Here is a 17,738-nt window from a genome sequence, read left to right on the forward strand (position 1 = left end):
TTATCCACCATATCAATAAATAAAATTTGAGTTTGATGCAAATGTGTGTGTGTTTCTATTTCGCTATTGGTTGTTGTGTGCACATCGTATATGACTCTCAGTTCTTTATATCTGTCCGTTTTTGCATGTGAGGCTTTCTATTGCTTTTTTATAACTCAGAGAAAATTGATGTTCAGACCTTTTTCAAATTCCTCTGTCCCAGTGGAGACAAAATGATTGCATCTTTGTTAATGTGATGTAAATTCTGGTTGTTTAGAATAAAATGAATGCACCTGCAACCTTTTCGGTCTTCATCTGAGTGCAAGTGCAGATGGAAGTGTACGAATGAATAACCTATTAGGATATAGTACCCGAAACAAATTAAAACAAAATTTGAAAGGATTTTTCTCAATATTTCTGCATAAAAAGAACTAGTTTAATAATTATTTTAAAGTTAACATAATGAAATCAATCACATAGTTAGGATTCCCTCCTGATATATGATTTTTGTAGAGTAAAGCTGCTTTCATTGTACCAAATGGTGGTTCTACAAAATCTCGGTTTGGTGAGGCCGAATACAAATATATATGTCATATTTTTCAGATATTTATTTGCTTAAGAAGAAAAAAATGAATCAATTTCATCGTCGCTTCACAAACATGTGCTACTCTGTGTATTTCAGTCATAAAATCCCTACAGAAAACTGCCTTTAATATGAAAACGTTAAAGAGGAACGATGTTTAGCGCTGTAGTTAACAACTCAATTACCCATCATGCTCTGCTCCAAAGCAGTTACGTGACGTTTCCACATCCATTGCTGATGACGGTGGTAAATGGTTGGGAAGATAAGTGTCTGCTAAAACAACATTATTTCGCCAGGCAGATTTTCTATCCAAAGGCAACAGAATGAAGAAATGAAGGTTAAGTGATCCAGCAGCCGGTAAAGTTTACCAGACGCTTCTGGGGTCCTTCAACGCGTCTAGCTTTGTTTCCTGGGCCTGTTGCTAACGTCGGGAAATCCTCGGGCTGACTCGGCAGGCGAACACCGGGACAAGAGAGCAGCAGACCGAAGACTGGAGCTCCGGGCTGCTGCTTCACTACGACCAGGTTTCTCTGACACTAACTGGGGCTTCTCATCTCCAGAGAAACTGTATTGTCTTCATACTTTGTGACGGACGTGAATAATCGTACCTGAAGGGTTAGTTTGACAGTTTGCCAGCATTTAGCACTCCGGTGTTTACCAGCTAACTCAACCAGAAGCGTCTCCTTAAAAGTGGACTGCTGGTTGTATTTGTTTCAGTTTGAAATGTACATATTTGACTCCAAGCACGTTCCAGAAACCTGCTAGACATTTGTTGGCTCGTTGTGCTACTACCTACAAAGTGAAGGTGACTAGCTTGGTGGCTAATTCAAAAAGCTGCCTAGCTGAGGTTATCACATACTATGGGGCTTATCTACAAAGTTTGTTAGCTTGTTAAGCTGTAAAATTATGACGTTCTATCAACGTTACCGTCTTTAGCTACACAGACTATGTTGTAGCTTGCTTTACTTAAAGGTAAAAAGCCTGACGAGAAGTATTTGAGAGCCAAAGGCAGCTTTATCCACATTCCAGCCAGCTACTGGATGAAGCCTTACAGAAAAGCCTGGATATTTATGTCGCCAGGACTCGCCGGTTTCTCCAGTTCTACTTGTCATTATTTCTCCTCCAGCTACATCTAACAGCTGGCGCACCAGAACGAACTGACCCGCCTGTAAGCTCTCTCTTTGGGCTTATTTGCTCAAGGAACATCCTCCTCCAAGCAGGCTTAAAATGAATCGTTACCTCCCTGTGGCACGCCAGCACTTCCTGGCCGCGCTCGCGAGCACCAGCGTGGTGGTGAAAACCATCAGCGCCGTGGTGGTCCTCCTCTACCTGCTGGCCTGGGCGGTTGACACTTCCTACGCGCTAGGCGTGACCCCTGGCTACCTGTTTCCTCCCAACTTCTGGGTGTGGACGCTGGTGACCCATGGGCTGGTGGAGCAGCATGTGTGGGGCGTGGCGGCCAGCGTGGGGACAGTCATGGCCTGTGGGCGCCTCTTGGAGCCCCTGTGGGGTGCCCTGGAGCTCCTGATCTTCTTCGCCGTGGTCAACGTGTCAGCGGGACTCCTGGCAGGGCTCTCCTACCTCCTCACGTACGTGGCCACGTTTGACCTGGACTTCCTGTTTGCTGTGCGCATCTACGGAGCTGTGGGCTTCTTGGGAGGTGTCCTAGTGGCTCTGAAGCAGACCATGGGGGACACCACTGTACTCAGAGTTCCACAGGTGAGACTGAAGGTTCCTCATAAAATCAGTGTGTTTACAGTGATGTGTGTTTAATGGGGGTGTATTATCAGTGTAATGTTGCACACGTTAAACCGAACGGTGTTCTCTGGTTCTTCTGTTTGTAGAGAGTTTTGAAACATGTTTTTTTTTTAATTTGGACAAAATCAAGTGTCAAGTGCAAACAAGTGTCACTTCATTCTGGAAATATTTTGCTTTTAATTTGGATGAACACATAATCTTAAGAATGAATATGTTCTGCACTTTGTGCTCAGGTGTTAAGCAAGTTATATTTTCAATTATTCCTTTGTGTGTTGAATTGATATGCATAAAGCTGACAATTTCAAAATAACAGTGAAAACACGGGAACCAGTCAGGGTTTTTCTGACTTTGGGTTTCAGATTTCGTTTTCATAGGACTTTAGCACATGAGACAAAAAATATACTTCAAATTCTTCAAAACACCAGAATTAAAAGATCATACCTATTTATTCAAAGCATCTCTAGATTTATCTTTATTCTTTTTAGTCAAAAAAGGTTCAGGCATGTTATCTTTTCATCATGTTTTTGTCATTTAGTCTATGTATTCATGCTACATATATAGCAGATTATTGCTGAATATCAGGGCGTTTTGTTGACAATGCCTCCCTTAAGGGCTCATTCTCTCGTAATGCTCTGTTGTATCGCGACGGATATTACTGTTTGCGTTAAAGCAAATTCAGACAATTACCTTCCTCAGTCAGATTAGTGTTTGATAAAGGGATGTTTTATTTTGTGCATAATAAACATAGCTGTGGTTTTTCAAGTCAGTGGTTAATATGTTGACCTCTGTGTGACCTCACTTCTCTAACATGGAGGTCTGTAGGGGTCACTTTTAAAAGGTTTATTTCTCAACACATTGGTGAAATAATTAACCAATTAATTAATAAATTAACATTTATTATGCAACAGCATGGTGTGAGTGTTAGCATGAACGTTAACATTTCCAAAAGCTAATTGGTTTATTTTTACTTGTATGATTCACATGTTGCTTTAAAGACCATTAGTTTGACTTTTGAAGCTCAGTCTATTAAAGAAACGATCTGCCATTTCAGCTGGGACAGAGAGAAGTATTTGACTTTAACATGGAAGATGCTGCCCAACAAACCAAGCCGTACTACTAACAAAACAGCATATGGTTTAGTTTTTAAAAAATCACCATAATCTTGTTATTGTGAAAACTGAATTTCTTTCATCTCTTGTCGATTTAGAAAATAACTTTTCCTAGTTTATTCATTTGCTTATTTTAAATTAAACATTTTTTGCCAGTCATGTTCCTGATTCTTTTCACCCAAAATGTTCCCTGCTTGGTTTCAGGTGAGACTCAAAGCTGCCCCGGCGTTGGTCCTCCTCCTCCTGGCCTTGCTGCGACTGTCCGGGCTGCTTGACAGCTGCGCCCCGCTGGCTGCGTACAGCTACGGCGCGCTGTCCGGCTGGGTCTACCTGCGCTTCTACCAGAGACACAGCCGGGGCCGCGGGGACATGTCCGACCACTTTGCCTTTGCCAGTTTCTTTCCTGAGGCGGTCCAGCCGGCGGTGGGGCTGCTCGCCGGTCTCGTGCACGCCGCCCTGGTGAAGATAAAGGTGTGCAGGAAGATGGTGAAGAGATACGACGTGGGGGCGCCATCCTCCATTACGATCAGCTTGCCAGGGACGGACCCCCAGGATGCCGAGAGGCGGAGGTGAGGTTCTGGTGAATAGATTGTTGGTCACAGATCAGTTGGTTTTAAGTTATTATTCTAAGCAATCTAGTATGAAGTTTAGGGGCTTTTTTTTTTTAGCAATAAGAAGGATCAAGTTAAACTATAAATCATGGTCATGGGATGAAACGGTTTTCCTTCCTCTCGGCTGCTCTGAAATAAAAGGCTCCTTTTTGTCTTGTCTGTTTGCGCGGTTTGTTATGCAGCTGTGCTGTTTATCCCAGTTGCAGCCTTCCATGAATTCTTTCACACACTCAAACACCTTCTGTCAAGTTGTTAAACATTATTTTTCCACGAGCCCAATTATCATAGAGGCACTTCTGCAAGCTGCTGTTCAGATTCAGTAAATGTTCGATGCAATCCCAAACATGCACATAGTTTTACAGTTTTATTACATTTATCCTTACAATCATAGTGTTTATAGTGTAAAAAAAATTATGCTAGCCAATAGCCATAGCTGTGCAAAGGCAGATTTTTCTTCTGCACTTAGTTCCATTAGTTTTGTTTGGCGTTTTCTAGATGAATAAACGTAAATTATTCTTATCCCTCAGAAATTTCTCAATCTTGATTAGCTGCATTAGAAGTTGAGGCCTTATGTCTTTTGATTAGACTGGGTCTTAAGATAGAAATGTAGATTTATTCTGCAAATTAGAGGTGTGCCGATCGATCGGCCACCGATCATAATCGGTCGATTTCCGTGAAAAAGTGTATGATCGGTGATCGCCGATCCCGGTCTCTTGTTGCCGATCACACAAACCGATCACCTGCTTCTCATTTCGCAGCCTGCCTGTGCAGCTGGTCTCCTCTTTCCTTCACACCGCGCAAGCGTGCAGCAACAAATCCTAAGCAATGTGGAACTATAACGCACTGAGTGAATGGGGAAGTTTGCGTGTTGCGGCGGAAAATTGAAGCATGTGGGGTGAAGCACGTCAAAAATGCATCAACACAACGAATCTAATATGGCATAAAAACAATGGCATACTTGACGGAGTTTGGCTACATCGAGGCTCACTGCAGTAAAAAAGACATACGGAGGATCAGATGGCAGGTAAAGCAGCGCACAGCTACAAACACTCACCCGGCATGACAGTCAGAAAGTTAAACAAATAACCTGCAAAATTATTTAAGTCTTCGAGCTGCGATGTAAGAAGCTTTTTCCGTTTTCGCTGTTGAACCGCTGCTACGCGCTACAGGGCAGTAATATTTCAGACGGAGTTTCGCTTCCGCTCCACCTGGTAGAGACTCTAACACCGAACCTCTGCTTAAAGCTCTGCAGCTTTAAGCAGAGCCTTCAAAACATTAAATAATAATGTAATTATTAAATTACAATTATTTAATATTAAATTATAATTATTATATTACTGCTATCATTGTCAATACTAAAATATAATACTATTTTTTATATTACATTGATTATTTCTTATTGTTAATGATTAATTATTGTAATCATCTTAGTATAGTACTTAGCTGCATTATATTACTAAATATCAAATTATATAATTGTATATTGATTAACAAAGTAATGTTAATATTCATATTATTGCTATTAACAATAGCAATAATATTAAAGTATAATAACTAATATTACTATTATCAATAATAATAATTAGTATCAATATAATAAATAATTGATAATTATATTGATCAACATACTAAAATAATTTCATTATTATTGCTATTATTATTACTAAGAATAATGATAATTATTATTATAAACAAATTAAAAATAATTCCATCATCCATCTATTATCCAATGTGCACAAAATCGTATTGTACTGTGGGAGGAAGCTGGAGCACCCGGAGAGAACCCACTCATGCACATGGGGAACATGGAAACCCCATGCATAAAGAACCCAGGCCAGGATTCAAACCCAAGACTTTACTGCTGCAAGGCAACAGTGCTACCAACTCTGCAGCCCTGATTTTTTAATTTTGATATTTTATTCATGAAATGTATTTTTTATTGACACCTAAGGAGAATTTAGAGACCAGTTGACCTAACAGTCATGAATTCAGACTGTGGTCAGGAAGCCGGAGCACCAGAGAACAAAGGAGGTGATTGTTGATTTCAGGAGGAACAGGATCAAATCAAACCCCATTTCCATCATGGGAGAAGAAGTGGAGGTGGTTGAAGAATATAAACACTTCAGTGTTCATCTAGACAACAGTCTGGACCGAGACGCAACAGTGAAGAGTCAGTGGACAGCTCCACACCTCTCTTCACCCGAGTGTCCAAGACATACGGCCGCAGATCCAACGAAACAATGACAAAGTCGATCATCGAACTGCGGCCTAGGGCGTCCTGGTGCCAAATGCACATATGGACACCCTTAGGCCCGGACATGGTGATCGTTATGGATAATCCGTGACGAGCACAGAAGTCCAACAACAGAACACCACTCGAGTTCAGATCGGGGGGGGGCGTTCCTCCCAACGGAGGAACGGCCCCCCATTCCTCCCAACCACACCCCTCCAAGTCTCACCGTCATTATCCATGTGAGCGTTGAAACACCCCAGCAGAACAAGGGAGTCCCCAGGAGGGGCACTCTCCAGTACCCCCTCCAAGGACTCGAAGGGTGGGTAATCACTGGGGTAAACCCCAACGTACAGGCACCGAGATGGGGGGCAACAAGTGTGCCCACTCAAATCAGATATCCAATACTAAAATCCAGGGGGAAAAAAAAACATGCTGACTAAGATCTCTGTGCTAAAAATCAGGAGGAGTGCAACAGATGTAACATGCTGTCATTCAAGATAAAGAACAACAAGACTTTCTAGTGTGACGTTTGGTCTGATGTTTAGCCCTTTGATCGTGAGTTCTCTTTGCGGCAAATTCCGGTATAATGAGATGTCGAACATTGTAGGGATGCAGTGCACTAGTTAAAGTCTCTTCATCTCTACAGCAAATCCAAAGCTCCATTCAAACAATCAAGTGAAGACATTTTACTTTGTTTTTCTCCGGGCTGTCAGACATGAAATACCAGAACAGACTAACGTTTGATAAATGCAAGAATTTGCTGAAGTGGTTGTAGAAGAAATTAAGAGTTACGATAGAAAAGCTGAATCACTATTTGGGTGTGAAGCAACATTGCCTTGCAAATGTTTCTTTTTTTTATGCGTAGGATTGAGAAAAAATTTAATAATTAAAGGGGGTGTCATGCAAAATTTCTGCTTTTTGAGCTTATGAGAATATTCTCATATGTAATTTTCTGTCAGGCAAAAGCTTGTTTATCATGGGTAAGTTCACATTTATTGCCAGTTAATCGGACGGTGTTCGTCTTTGCCACTTTTGCCAACCTATAAGATGCCGTGTTCATTCTGTGCAAAAAAGTCTGTAGAGAGCCAGATGCAGTGTGAGAGGCACAAGAGCCATAAGCAGTTTTTGCTATGCTTGATTGTAATGCAGCATCACTGCCCATACATTCCCTAGATTTGTAGTTTCTTTTCTCTTAAATTATTAGAGTTGGCAATGGCATCAACAAGTCTTAAATTTGACTTGCTGAAACCTGCAGATGCCCTGTAAATGTGTGTTTCCTCTCAGCTTTACCTTACAAAATCGGTTTGATTGGTTTTAGCAATCATCGTTTCCTGTTGTCTCTTTGATGCAGACAACTGGCCCTGAAAGCTCTGAATGAACGCCTAAAGCGAGTGGAGGACCAGTCCGCTTGGCCCAGCATGGACGACGAGGAAGAAGACGACGACGACGAGGTCCGAACCGACAGCCAGCCGCTCCTCCCCAGTGGGCGCGACGCCTTGTCCTCAGCACAGAGAACATCCGGAGGACCCTCAGGCGCTTCCCTGTCCTCCACCACCCCATCGTCGGCGTCACAGAGTGGCGGGGCAGCGTCCACAGGTGGAGTGCAACACCCCGAGTCCAGCATCATCACCTTCGAGGATGCAAGCTCTAGATCATAGCAAGTGGAGCCTCTGGTGTATGCAGATGCACTCTCTCGTTGGTGTCACTGAGCAGTATGCTAGTGCTTCACGCGTCCCCGGCTGGTTATACACTCAGTAACGATGATTAGATGTCGATATTTCACTCTCCGCAACATCTGTGATGAGCGAACACATGAAATTGTGCTAATTGTGCTCTCACAAACTGTCTAAAGACTGTAAAGTGCTTTCAGTTCAGACGTGTTGGTCACAGAAGCTCGGCGCCTTTGGGCAAACCTAGTTTCTACTCTCCTTCCACTGAAAAAAGAAAATCTATGTGTTAGGGGCTACATCCTGACTTGCAGAACTCTGATCACTGCTACATGCGTTTCACCTTCTTTCTGAAATAACAAAATCATTGTGCAGATCTCTTTTTCTAAGTCTTTTCAGAACAGACGTATTTGTCGTTTTGCCTGCCTGCTACAAGAAAACGGTTGATGACAAAGACGCACAATGAAGTTTTTGATCCTCTGCGTGCAGACGAAGCTGCTTGTTCTATTTGGATCACCAGCTTTGTAACGCAGAGTATGAACAGCGTCTCGGTGGTACCAACCTGCTGAACGGCGACACCAAGCTCAAAGACTTGAAGTGCCAGATGATTCTCCAGAAACATTTTGTTTCCCACAGAGAGAGAAATGGAGAACATTAGCTGTTTTTATTTTTCACTGCTTTGCTCAAACAGTAAGGAAAAAAAAACAAAAAACTTTTTCTTCTTCTGGTTCTGTTGGTCTCTAAAGGAAATTAAAAGTTTGTTTTCTTTGATCTAACAAGATGTGTTGGGCCTGTCGCACTGCTGAACATTGTTCAACTTTTACACATCCTGGGGTCTGTAGCTATTTCAGTGGGCCATGTCTTCACATTTACTAATAAAACAACAGCTAATAATGCACAAGTGCAGAAAATAGTTTTTGGTATTAAGACAATAGTTTTATTACCTATTAATTTTAGTTTTTTTTTTTTTTTTTTTTTTTTTAAGTTTTACACATTAAACCCCGTGAACACGTAGCTCCACTCCTACTGCCGCGTTGATTTATATTCCATGCGTCAGAAAATCCCCTTGCTGGAACATTCTTTATTTCTAAGCTCAAATGTGTAAGGCAGTTAATGATTTTCCAACATGATGAACAACTAAATAGTTTCATCAATATCAACATGAAGTCCATGCAGATCTAAAGGTCAGCAATTTGTTCAATTTCTTGGCAGTCGTTGCTGGAGATGTCACATTTTATTGTGGGGGGGAGGAAATCAATTCCTTGGAGGTCTGATGTTCCCAGTGTCCTTTTTGATTAACGTCATTAACGGACAGTTAAGTAGTAGAAATGATTACTAGGATGTCAAATTGGTAATATATATATATATATATTTAAGTTTACTCACTTGAGTTGAGCCGAGAAGATGAATAAGTTTTAAAGCTGCACCATCTCTTCTATTTCCTAATTAATATCCTAATGTTCTTGTAATTGGTGGGGGGGAGGGGATCTTTCCCCAATTTGGGTCTGTCCTATTAAACAAAAAAGTACTGAATGTTAAAGATAATTATGATCTTGGCATCTATTACATGTTTAACTTTTCACGCAGTTTTCCCTCATTGAAGGGGGGATTTTGTCATTGATGACTCACTAGTTGCAAAAAAAAAAAAAGTAGGAAACATTATTGCCTAAATTAAATTCACACAGGCAAGAGCCTCCCAATGTATTGAAGCAGATGTTTGAGTGTGTTAGTTTGGCAGTTGTGTTGTTCCAGTATTTGTCCCTGAACAGATTTACCACAATTTTGCTTTCAAACACACGCACGCACAAAAATGGTCAGATTCTCACTTAAAGTGCATTAGCAGAAGGGCAATATACTGGTTCAAAAAACCTTTGAATGGCTGCAATCAAAAAGTAAAGTGTCAAAGTAGCCCGATGTTGAGAAAACCTTCTAATGTGGCTGAAATAAGATAATCCTGCAAAGAAGAGTCAACCAAAATTTAGGGAGCAATTACTTTTTCCCACATAGCGCCACGTTGGTTTGAATAGGCATCCCCCCCCCCCCAATTAATAAAATTCTCTTAAAAACTGTTTATGTTGACGCTGGGTATCTAAAATTAAAATGCTTTTTAAGATCAAAACTCGCAAATGTGACAGGAAAGAAAAAGCAGAAGAAATCAATTCTGGGAGAAGTACTTTTACAGCTTGTACAAACCAGAAATGAACAGGCCCCTGCTGGTAGAGAGTCTAGAAAAACTAACTTTACCTGGAACGACCTGAATCTATCAGGGTAAGGGTATGCATTTGATCATCTGTCAAAATGATTGTTAGTACCCAATATTTATGTTAAAAATACTAATTTTTTTACATACCAGCATATACTGATTTTATACTTTTTACATTCAAAAAAGCCCAGTGTCATAGTGTCAAATTTATTTGCCAGCTCACTTCTGCTTGTGTGTTGTAATGGAAAAACAGCAGAAGAGTGAAACACATCGTCACTGTTTATGAAATAACTGGGGTTTTTAGACTGAGTCTAGTTAGCTTGGTTTCACTCAATCCTTGTTCCGTTTCAGATTGTATTGAGAAGACAAAAATACACAATAGGAGAAATATTTCCTCAGTTATTTGACTGGTTATTCCTGTTTTGTTGCAAATAGAAAATTGATTAACATAAAAAAAATAAATAATACCGAACATTGGATTGCTTAACATAATACTATATATGAGTTACAGTGGATAAAGTGCCTATTGCTCTCAATTATAAAGACTCGTCTGGATGTGTAAATTATAACATGTCAAAGCTTCCAGGCACCATTCAAAGAATGTTTTATTTTTTTATTTTTCAGCCAAAACTCTTGCAGATGATATTAGCCTCCATGACTCCCTTGTGGAAACTGTCTCCCCCCCCTAAAATTGTCGAAGTGTTTTTCTTTCATCATTTTAATTTCCTAAATGGTTTGAAGAAGTGTCATTTTCCTTTTCAGTCTCTGTGTACGCTTCACCAGAAATCTACTCTTAAAAAAAAAAAAAAAAACAGCCTCCTTTTCTCTCTCTATGCTGTGCAAAGATACTTGTGTTTCAGTTTTTGAATACATTATCTCACAATTAAATAAAAATATGATTGTAAGAAGTTTCAATTCCAGTTGTGTCCCGTTTGCTTTCCTGGATCTGGAGGAACAAGCCCAACGAAGCAGACACTTACAGCAAGGCAGTGAACTGAGAGAGAAAAATAGCCAAAATTCTGAGGCGGTGCACTAACCTGAGAAGAATATTGAGGCTTTTATTTTGAAATTTTCAGTAAGCTTCATTTTAAAGGGCCACACTAATCCCATGTGTAACTGGTAGAGTTAAACGAGACGTATAATGTCCAAAACATTGGCATCACTGTAGTTCTGACATTCTGTTCAGCTCAACATTCTTAAACAAAATTTTTATTGCAACTTTTTTCAATGTTCGTGGCTTTATTTGGTAGTATTCCAACAGTAAGGGGGAAAGACATGCGGCAAAGGGACTGAGGATGGACGTCCACCTCAGGACAGTTCCAACGCTTTTAAGGCCTCTTAAATTACTTCCAAAATTTTCTATTTTTTATTGTGATGACAACACTTACCAAAACCAGAAGCATTTTGGTTCTGATGGAGGTCTGCTGAACAGTCTTCACGAAGGGAAATTATTTTAACAGTAGTGAAATAAATACACACACACACACATACATACATACATACATACATACATACATACACACACACACACACACACACACACACACACACACACACACACACACACACACACACACATACATACATACACATTAAGTGACCATAGAAACACCAATGCATCCAAAATAAACACTGGGATTATTGGATATTTTTTTTATTGTGGGGGAAATTGGAGTGCCCAGAGAAAACCCATATAAGAACAAAGAGAACAAAAATCACACTCAGCATTCACTCTATTGGCAACATCTGAATATTAAAAAGAACAATTTTCTAAAATTGATAAGATTTTGAAGTGATTTTACTAGAAAATTAAATGAATACACACAGAAATGCTAAAACACACACTCACTCACTCATTGCTGTTGAAACACCAATGAACCCAACATGGACGCTGGGTCTATTGAACATATTTCTGTTTTTGAGAAAAACCCAAAGCACCCGGAGAGAAACGGTCATTCTCTCCCTGGTTTTGCACCTGTTTGCTGGAACACGTTCTTCTGAATCAGAAGCCCAGTGATTTACATTTACATTTGCAAATCTCCATTTGCAAATGTAAATGGAGATTTACATTTGCAGCAGAATCGTCTCCTGCATGATCTCCACTGCAGAGTTCCTCAACCACAGATGATGGAGACGGCTCATTTTCCATCCAGGGCAGTCTCCTCTTGGCTGACTGGATTCTGCACAGGTGGGGTGGACTTCACACGTCTCTGTTTAAAGGGTTTCCATATGGCTTCACCCAGGCCTTTGAAAAAAACGTGCAACAAAGGGCAGTTACTCTGCAAAATATTTCAAGACTGACACCACAATTATTCTGTCCAGTACTGCGTTTTCTGTAAGAAACTTCCCACAACTTGACTGGATCCCCTAAATGATTTAAAAATAGCCTAAAACGTCTTCTGACTATGGACTGAGATCATTACTGGGTCACAATTAATTTCTTCCCCCTGAACTTCAGCTCAAACTTTCTCTAAGAGGCGAATGAATTGTACGAACGTCCCAAAGAGAGAAGTGAAAGCCTGAAGTTTTATTGGCCTGGACAATCAAAAAGTGCATCAACAAAGACGATGAATCTTTCTTGCCTTGTAAATGTGAAGCCAGTTTCCGTTTTTCCACCAAGGAAGCTGACAATCTAACTGTCCAACAGTTTTCCCCTCAGATGGATCAGATGAATACTCTGAAACTTCCTCTATATGAGATAAGGGAGATGAGAATTCATTAAACTTTGGATGCAGTTTAAATTCCTGTGCCCTGGATGTGATTGATGCGATATAAAGACCAGAGAGGTAAAACAGGTTTTTATTGAAATTAAGTTAAACACAGACATCTACAAATACAGATCACCGCAAACTCTTTTTTGCGCATTAATACATTGTATGGCAGTCTTATCAAAAGCTGCGTAGCCACAATGTGTCCATCAAATTGCGCAGGTCTCTGTGCAGCTGAAATGATGGGATATACTCAATATACACGAGATCTCTCCTTTGTCTGTCGTCATCCAGAAGAAATTAAGTGAAGAAATGACGAAATTGCACGCAGCCACGCGTTGTTGAGGCGCAAAAACTGATCGGTTTTCATGTTTAAATTGATCGTAAATTTAATTTGTTTGAGTTGTTTAACTATTAAAGTTTGTACCCAAAATTTCAAACTAAATATTAAATAGGCACAAGAAATACAATTTTAAAAAATGATGTAGGTTGAAATATAAAGACCTCATCTTCACCCAAAAACATATATTATTTGGAAAGACAAATATTATCCTCATGAGGCTATACAAATGTCAACATAGACGTATTATATTAGTATTAAAAAGTAGGTATGTTATCAAGGTTTATTAGTGATATTTACAAAGCCTTTGCTGAATCACTTCCTACAGCCTTTAAACTGTATTTCAGTGATTATTGAGAATAGGGACAAAACAGGTCCATCTCTCCTATGGACCTGTTTTGTCCATAGGAATAAAATATACACAAAATATAATTTTTTCAAATATCTAACTCACAACAATGTATATTTTCCTTGTGTTTGCAGAATATTTTTTTATTTTAAACATTGTAGTAGGTGGCTGGTGTCTTAAAATCCCTTGTCCCGGAGCAGAACTCAATACATTATAATAGTTTAAAACAATTAAATAAATACTAAAATTATATATTATGACAAGTATAAGTAGTCATATAAATAATTAAATAAGTATCAATAAATTGAATTAAAAATAATTGTTATATATTTCCCAACTCCATTGAAATGTGTCCCTAGTTTTTGTCAACACCGTCAGACATAAAAAGAATGTAAAAAAATAATAATAATCAGGCATTATTGGGGGCACCAGAACTTCTGAGGACCCCATGACCTCTTCCTTTCTCTTCCTTTGCCAAGAGGGCTAGTTAGCTCTAGTTAGCTTAGGTTATTCTTTAGTTTTTTCTTCTTTTATTCCCAAGTTGTTTGTCACAACCATGATGTGTCAACACCATAACTGACAATTTACAAAACTTTGATGAAATTTTGTGAATTAAATGCTTAATTTTAGTATAATGTAAAGATTTTATGGACCTGATGAGCTACAATATGGCCTCCTTCAGAGTAACATCATATAAATTGAAGTAGTTTGGTATTTTGTCAACTCCGTCAGATGTCAACTCCAACAAGAGTTTTTGTGACTCTTTCAGTGAAATTGTTGACAAATCTCACTTAAATGTGCAGTTATTTGAATATATTTTACATAAATTGCATTACTTCACACGTATCAAGTATTTTTTTTTTACTCACTAGTTTGTCACCACCTTCAGTTCTGCGTCAACTCCATCATGCACTGTCCAACTCTGTCAGATGGACTTTTTGTTGTGTTTTAAAGAATTTTTTTTTTTGTTTCTTGAGGAGCATTTGTAAAAATGAGTAAAACATCACCAATAGGGTCATTAAAAAAAATATCTTATATTTATTTTGTCAGATGGTGATGACAAAGTTCTGGGTCAGGTCGATTAAAAAAATTTATATATATTTTTTTAAATGTTGCAACTGGGAGCCTGCACTTTAGCATCATTACATTTCCAAAACATTATTTGTCATATTTGCATACATAAGGTTGAGAAATAATTTTTTAAAAATTGGGGAAAATTAAAACCCATTTTGTCCCTATTCTCAAGAATCACTGATTTGCCAAATCCTTGGCAGCCATCTCTCTTTCACATCACAACTGACTTTAAGACAGTTGTGATGGTTTATATATCAGATTATACATTAGATTCTAGTTACACCTAAACCTCCACAGGTCACAAAACCACAGCAACTGCTTCAAACAACACTAAAAATCCAAAGAGAGAAGGATTTACAACAGCAGAATCCTTCTCAGCTCATTGACTCTGCAGAGAATCAAACCAAACCAGCACACCAAGAGACCCAGCGTTGGCCTTCAACAGCGTTAGCATCAGCAGCGTAGCAAAACCCTCAACAGCTCCTACCTGCAGATGTCTTCTGTTCCGCCATTGAACAGTTGCTTGACCTAACCAACCTTTGATGGATCGGACGGATCCGCCATGCACCTTGTAGGGAGTCCTCAGGTTGATAGAAGCGATTTCTCAGCTTGATAGTCCATAATAGATCAACTGCTAGCTCCTGATGCCATTATCTTTTTTTTTTTTTTAAATGTTTGCCATTATATCTCCTCAGAAAGTCCATGGTTGTGTGCTGCTCTATTTAGACACAAAAAAAATGGCTTCACTAACGTTATCGGTGAAAAAAGACAACTTAGAATAAGGTTTCCGAAAAATAACTTGCCGAATAACCAACGCAGCAATTTCAAACATGGCGCTCCCTCGGCCTCCTCGCAAGTCAAGTACAAGATGCCAAACTAGGCCTCGTGTCAGATGAACACTGACACGATTTCAATCGGATCCACAAAAGGTTCAGTCATAAGGCTGGGCGTTTACTTTGATTCCGCGTCTTGGGAGATCAGAAAATATCATTTTTAATCGAGGTCCCAAAGTTCATGAATATCAGACCGACCGCTTCATGTCTAGGTGCGGACAGATGCCAGCTGCGTCTTTTTATTTTTTCTTTTTTTTTAACGCTCACGTAGAAGTTGCGTCATATTTCTATCCAACATGGCGCATGCGCGTCACGCTAAGTAATAACAAAAATGGCGCAATTCGCCACTGTGGCCAGATTTGACATTTTCCAGTCCAAACACAGGGTAAAACTAAACCTGTAAAACCTGCCCAACTGCAAAAAAAACAGTATGAATCTAAACCTCTAATAAAACTCATGTTAATAGCACCTTGTGTTTTATTCAGAATCTTTCCCTAAGATATTTTTAGAATAATTTAGAGAAACAGCTAAATTTTACTTTTATTTTTTATAATATAGGACTGAAGATTTATTATTATTATTATTGTTTTAGTTTTCAAACAACAATGTATATTTTTCTAAGAACTAATACAGTTTTAGAAAAATTTAGAGAAAAACTAAAACTATATGAGGAACAAACTTAATTTTTATATTTTCAAAGCTTAATACCAAACTGCTGCTCCAGTATGTCCTGACTCTTATGGGGAATGAAGAGTGTCAAATGACAATGAATAACTTATGTAATAATTATTTAAGTGTGCCATTAATTTATTAAAACTCTTTACTGTCCATAGATCTGTGTCTTTTGATCCGTCTTAAAATATAAGTTTATTCATAAATTGCTTATTTAAAAATGTACAACAAAGTTTTGTAAAATAAATTTTTCTTGATCTTTGATTATTTTTTGCAAATATAAGTCAACAGATCTTAATTAAATGTTCAGCTTGGATTTCATTTAAATGCATATCATGAACTTCTTGTCGTTTTGATGTTTATGAACTAAATAAACTTTATTACTGGTCAGAATCCAGAGCTGTGCAGATCATTACTTCAACTGTGATCTCTACAGAAACATAGATGCTCAGCCTTCAGTGAAACCACCAGTCAGATCCTCTTTTCTGTTGAAAAAAAATCATCTATTTCAACCATATTTATTATCTTTCAAGTCCTTTACTTGAACAATTTACTTAAAGAAAGTTGTAAAATTGCAAAATAAAAACAGAATTTTCCTCCACTTTTCAATTTTCTATAATGTGTTTTGAAAACAAATTCAACTTAGAATACCAGCAAAGCTGGATTTAAAAATTAATTAATTTGCTTTATTTTGGGGCTTTTGTTAGGGCAGGTCATTTTTTATCCGTAGGACAAGAGGAGTAAACAGAATGTTAGGATTGTACAAAGGTTAACGGTGATGGAAGAAAAAATATTTTAAAGAGACATCCTATTGACGGTAGAACAATAGGTGCCTCCATACATTGCGTGGGAGGCTGTGACTGACTGCTCTCTCTATGCATATGCAGCAGGCCCCAATAACCCAGTAAGTTAAATATTTAGAAAAAACAATCATATTGAATTTCAACTTGTAACTTCAACAAATTCGTAGTAGCATTCTTCAAATCAATCAATCAATCAATCAATCAATCAATCAAATTTTATTTGTATAGCACATTTCAGCAGCAAGGCATTTCAAAGTGCTTTACATAATTAAAATAAAAACAGAAATAATCAGTGAGAAAGAGAGAGATTAAAAAAAATAAATAAATAAAAATAAAAAAACCAAAAAAACATTACATCATTAAAACGTCGAAAAGAAAGAAGAAATTAAAAACATTAAAGACATAAAAACATGGAAGACATCAAAACCCGCACTCTAACCCTAATTTAGCCATAAGCAACTCTAAACCGGCTGAGTTTTAAGTTGAGATTTAAAAGCACCCAGTGTTTCAGCTGTTTTAAATATATTAATAAAAACTAAAAGGATTGATTTTATGTGTACAGTATTTCCCCATTGCTTTGAGTACTTTTATTACATTAAATTACCGCTAGGTGGGGCAAGAAGCTTTTTTTCCGACTCTGAGGTTGTTGGCTGAAACGGCTCTCCACATTAATCTGCTTGGCTTTGCGTAAACAACATTATTTTTGTTTTAAAATAATATGATGCCAGTAAAAAGAACAAACAAACAAAAAACAAAAAACACATGTTTGAGTTTGATGCTAAAACGAGTGAATTCACAGTTGAGTGTTTTTATTAA

At 38.4% G+C, this 17,738-nt stretch overlaps 1 protein-coding gene across 1 annotated transcript; it reads left to right on the top strand.

Annotated features, from left to right (window-relative positions):
• Positions 1-757: 757 nt before the first annotated feature.
• tmem115 (transmembrane protein 115) lies at positions 758-11,058 on the top strand. The gene is made up of 3 exons (XM_008413227.2): positions 758-2,281; positions 3,634-3,998; positions 7,625-11,058. Exons 1-3 carry the CDS (start codon positions 1,790-1,792, stop codon positions 7,929-7,931), a joined length of 1,164 nt encoding a protein of 387 aa, XP_008411449.2. The 5' UTR covers positions 758-1,789; the 3' UTR covers positions 7,932-11,058.
• Positions 11,059-17,738: the final 6,680 nt, after the last annotated feature.

Source organism: Poecilia reticulata, chromosome 7, assembly GCF_904066995.2.
Source record: "Poecilia reticulata chromosome 7, P_reticulata-male-v2, whole genome shotgun sequence".
Classification (NCBI taxonomy): Eukaryota; Metazoa; Chordata; class Actinopteri; order Cyprinodontiformes; family Poeciliidae; genus Poecilia; species Poecilia reticulata.

Coding starts and splice junctions, on each gene's coding strand:
- tmem115 (XM_008413227.2), top strand. CDS start 1,790: ATGAATCGTTACCTCCCTGTGGCACGCCAGCACTTCCTGGCCGCGCTC. Junction 2,282..3,633: donor CTGTACTCAGAGTTCCACAG/GTGAGACTGAAG, acceptor GCTTGGTTTCAG/GTGAGACTCAAAGCTGCCCC. Junction 3,999..7,624: donor CAGGATGCCGAGAGGCGGAG/GTGAGGTTCTGG, acceptor TCTTTGATGCAG/ACAACTGGCCCTGAAAGCTC.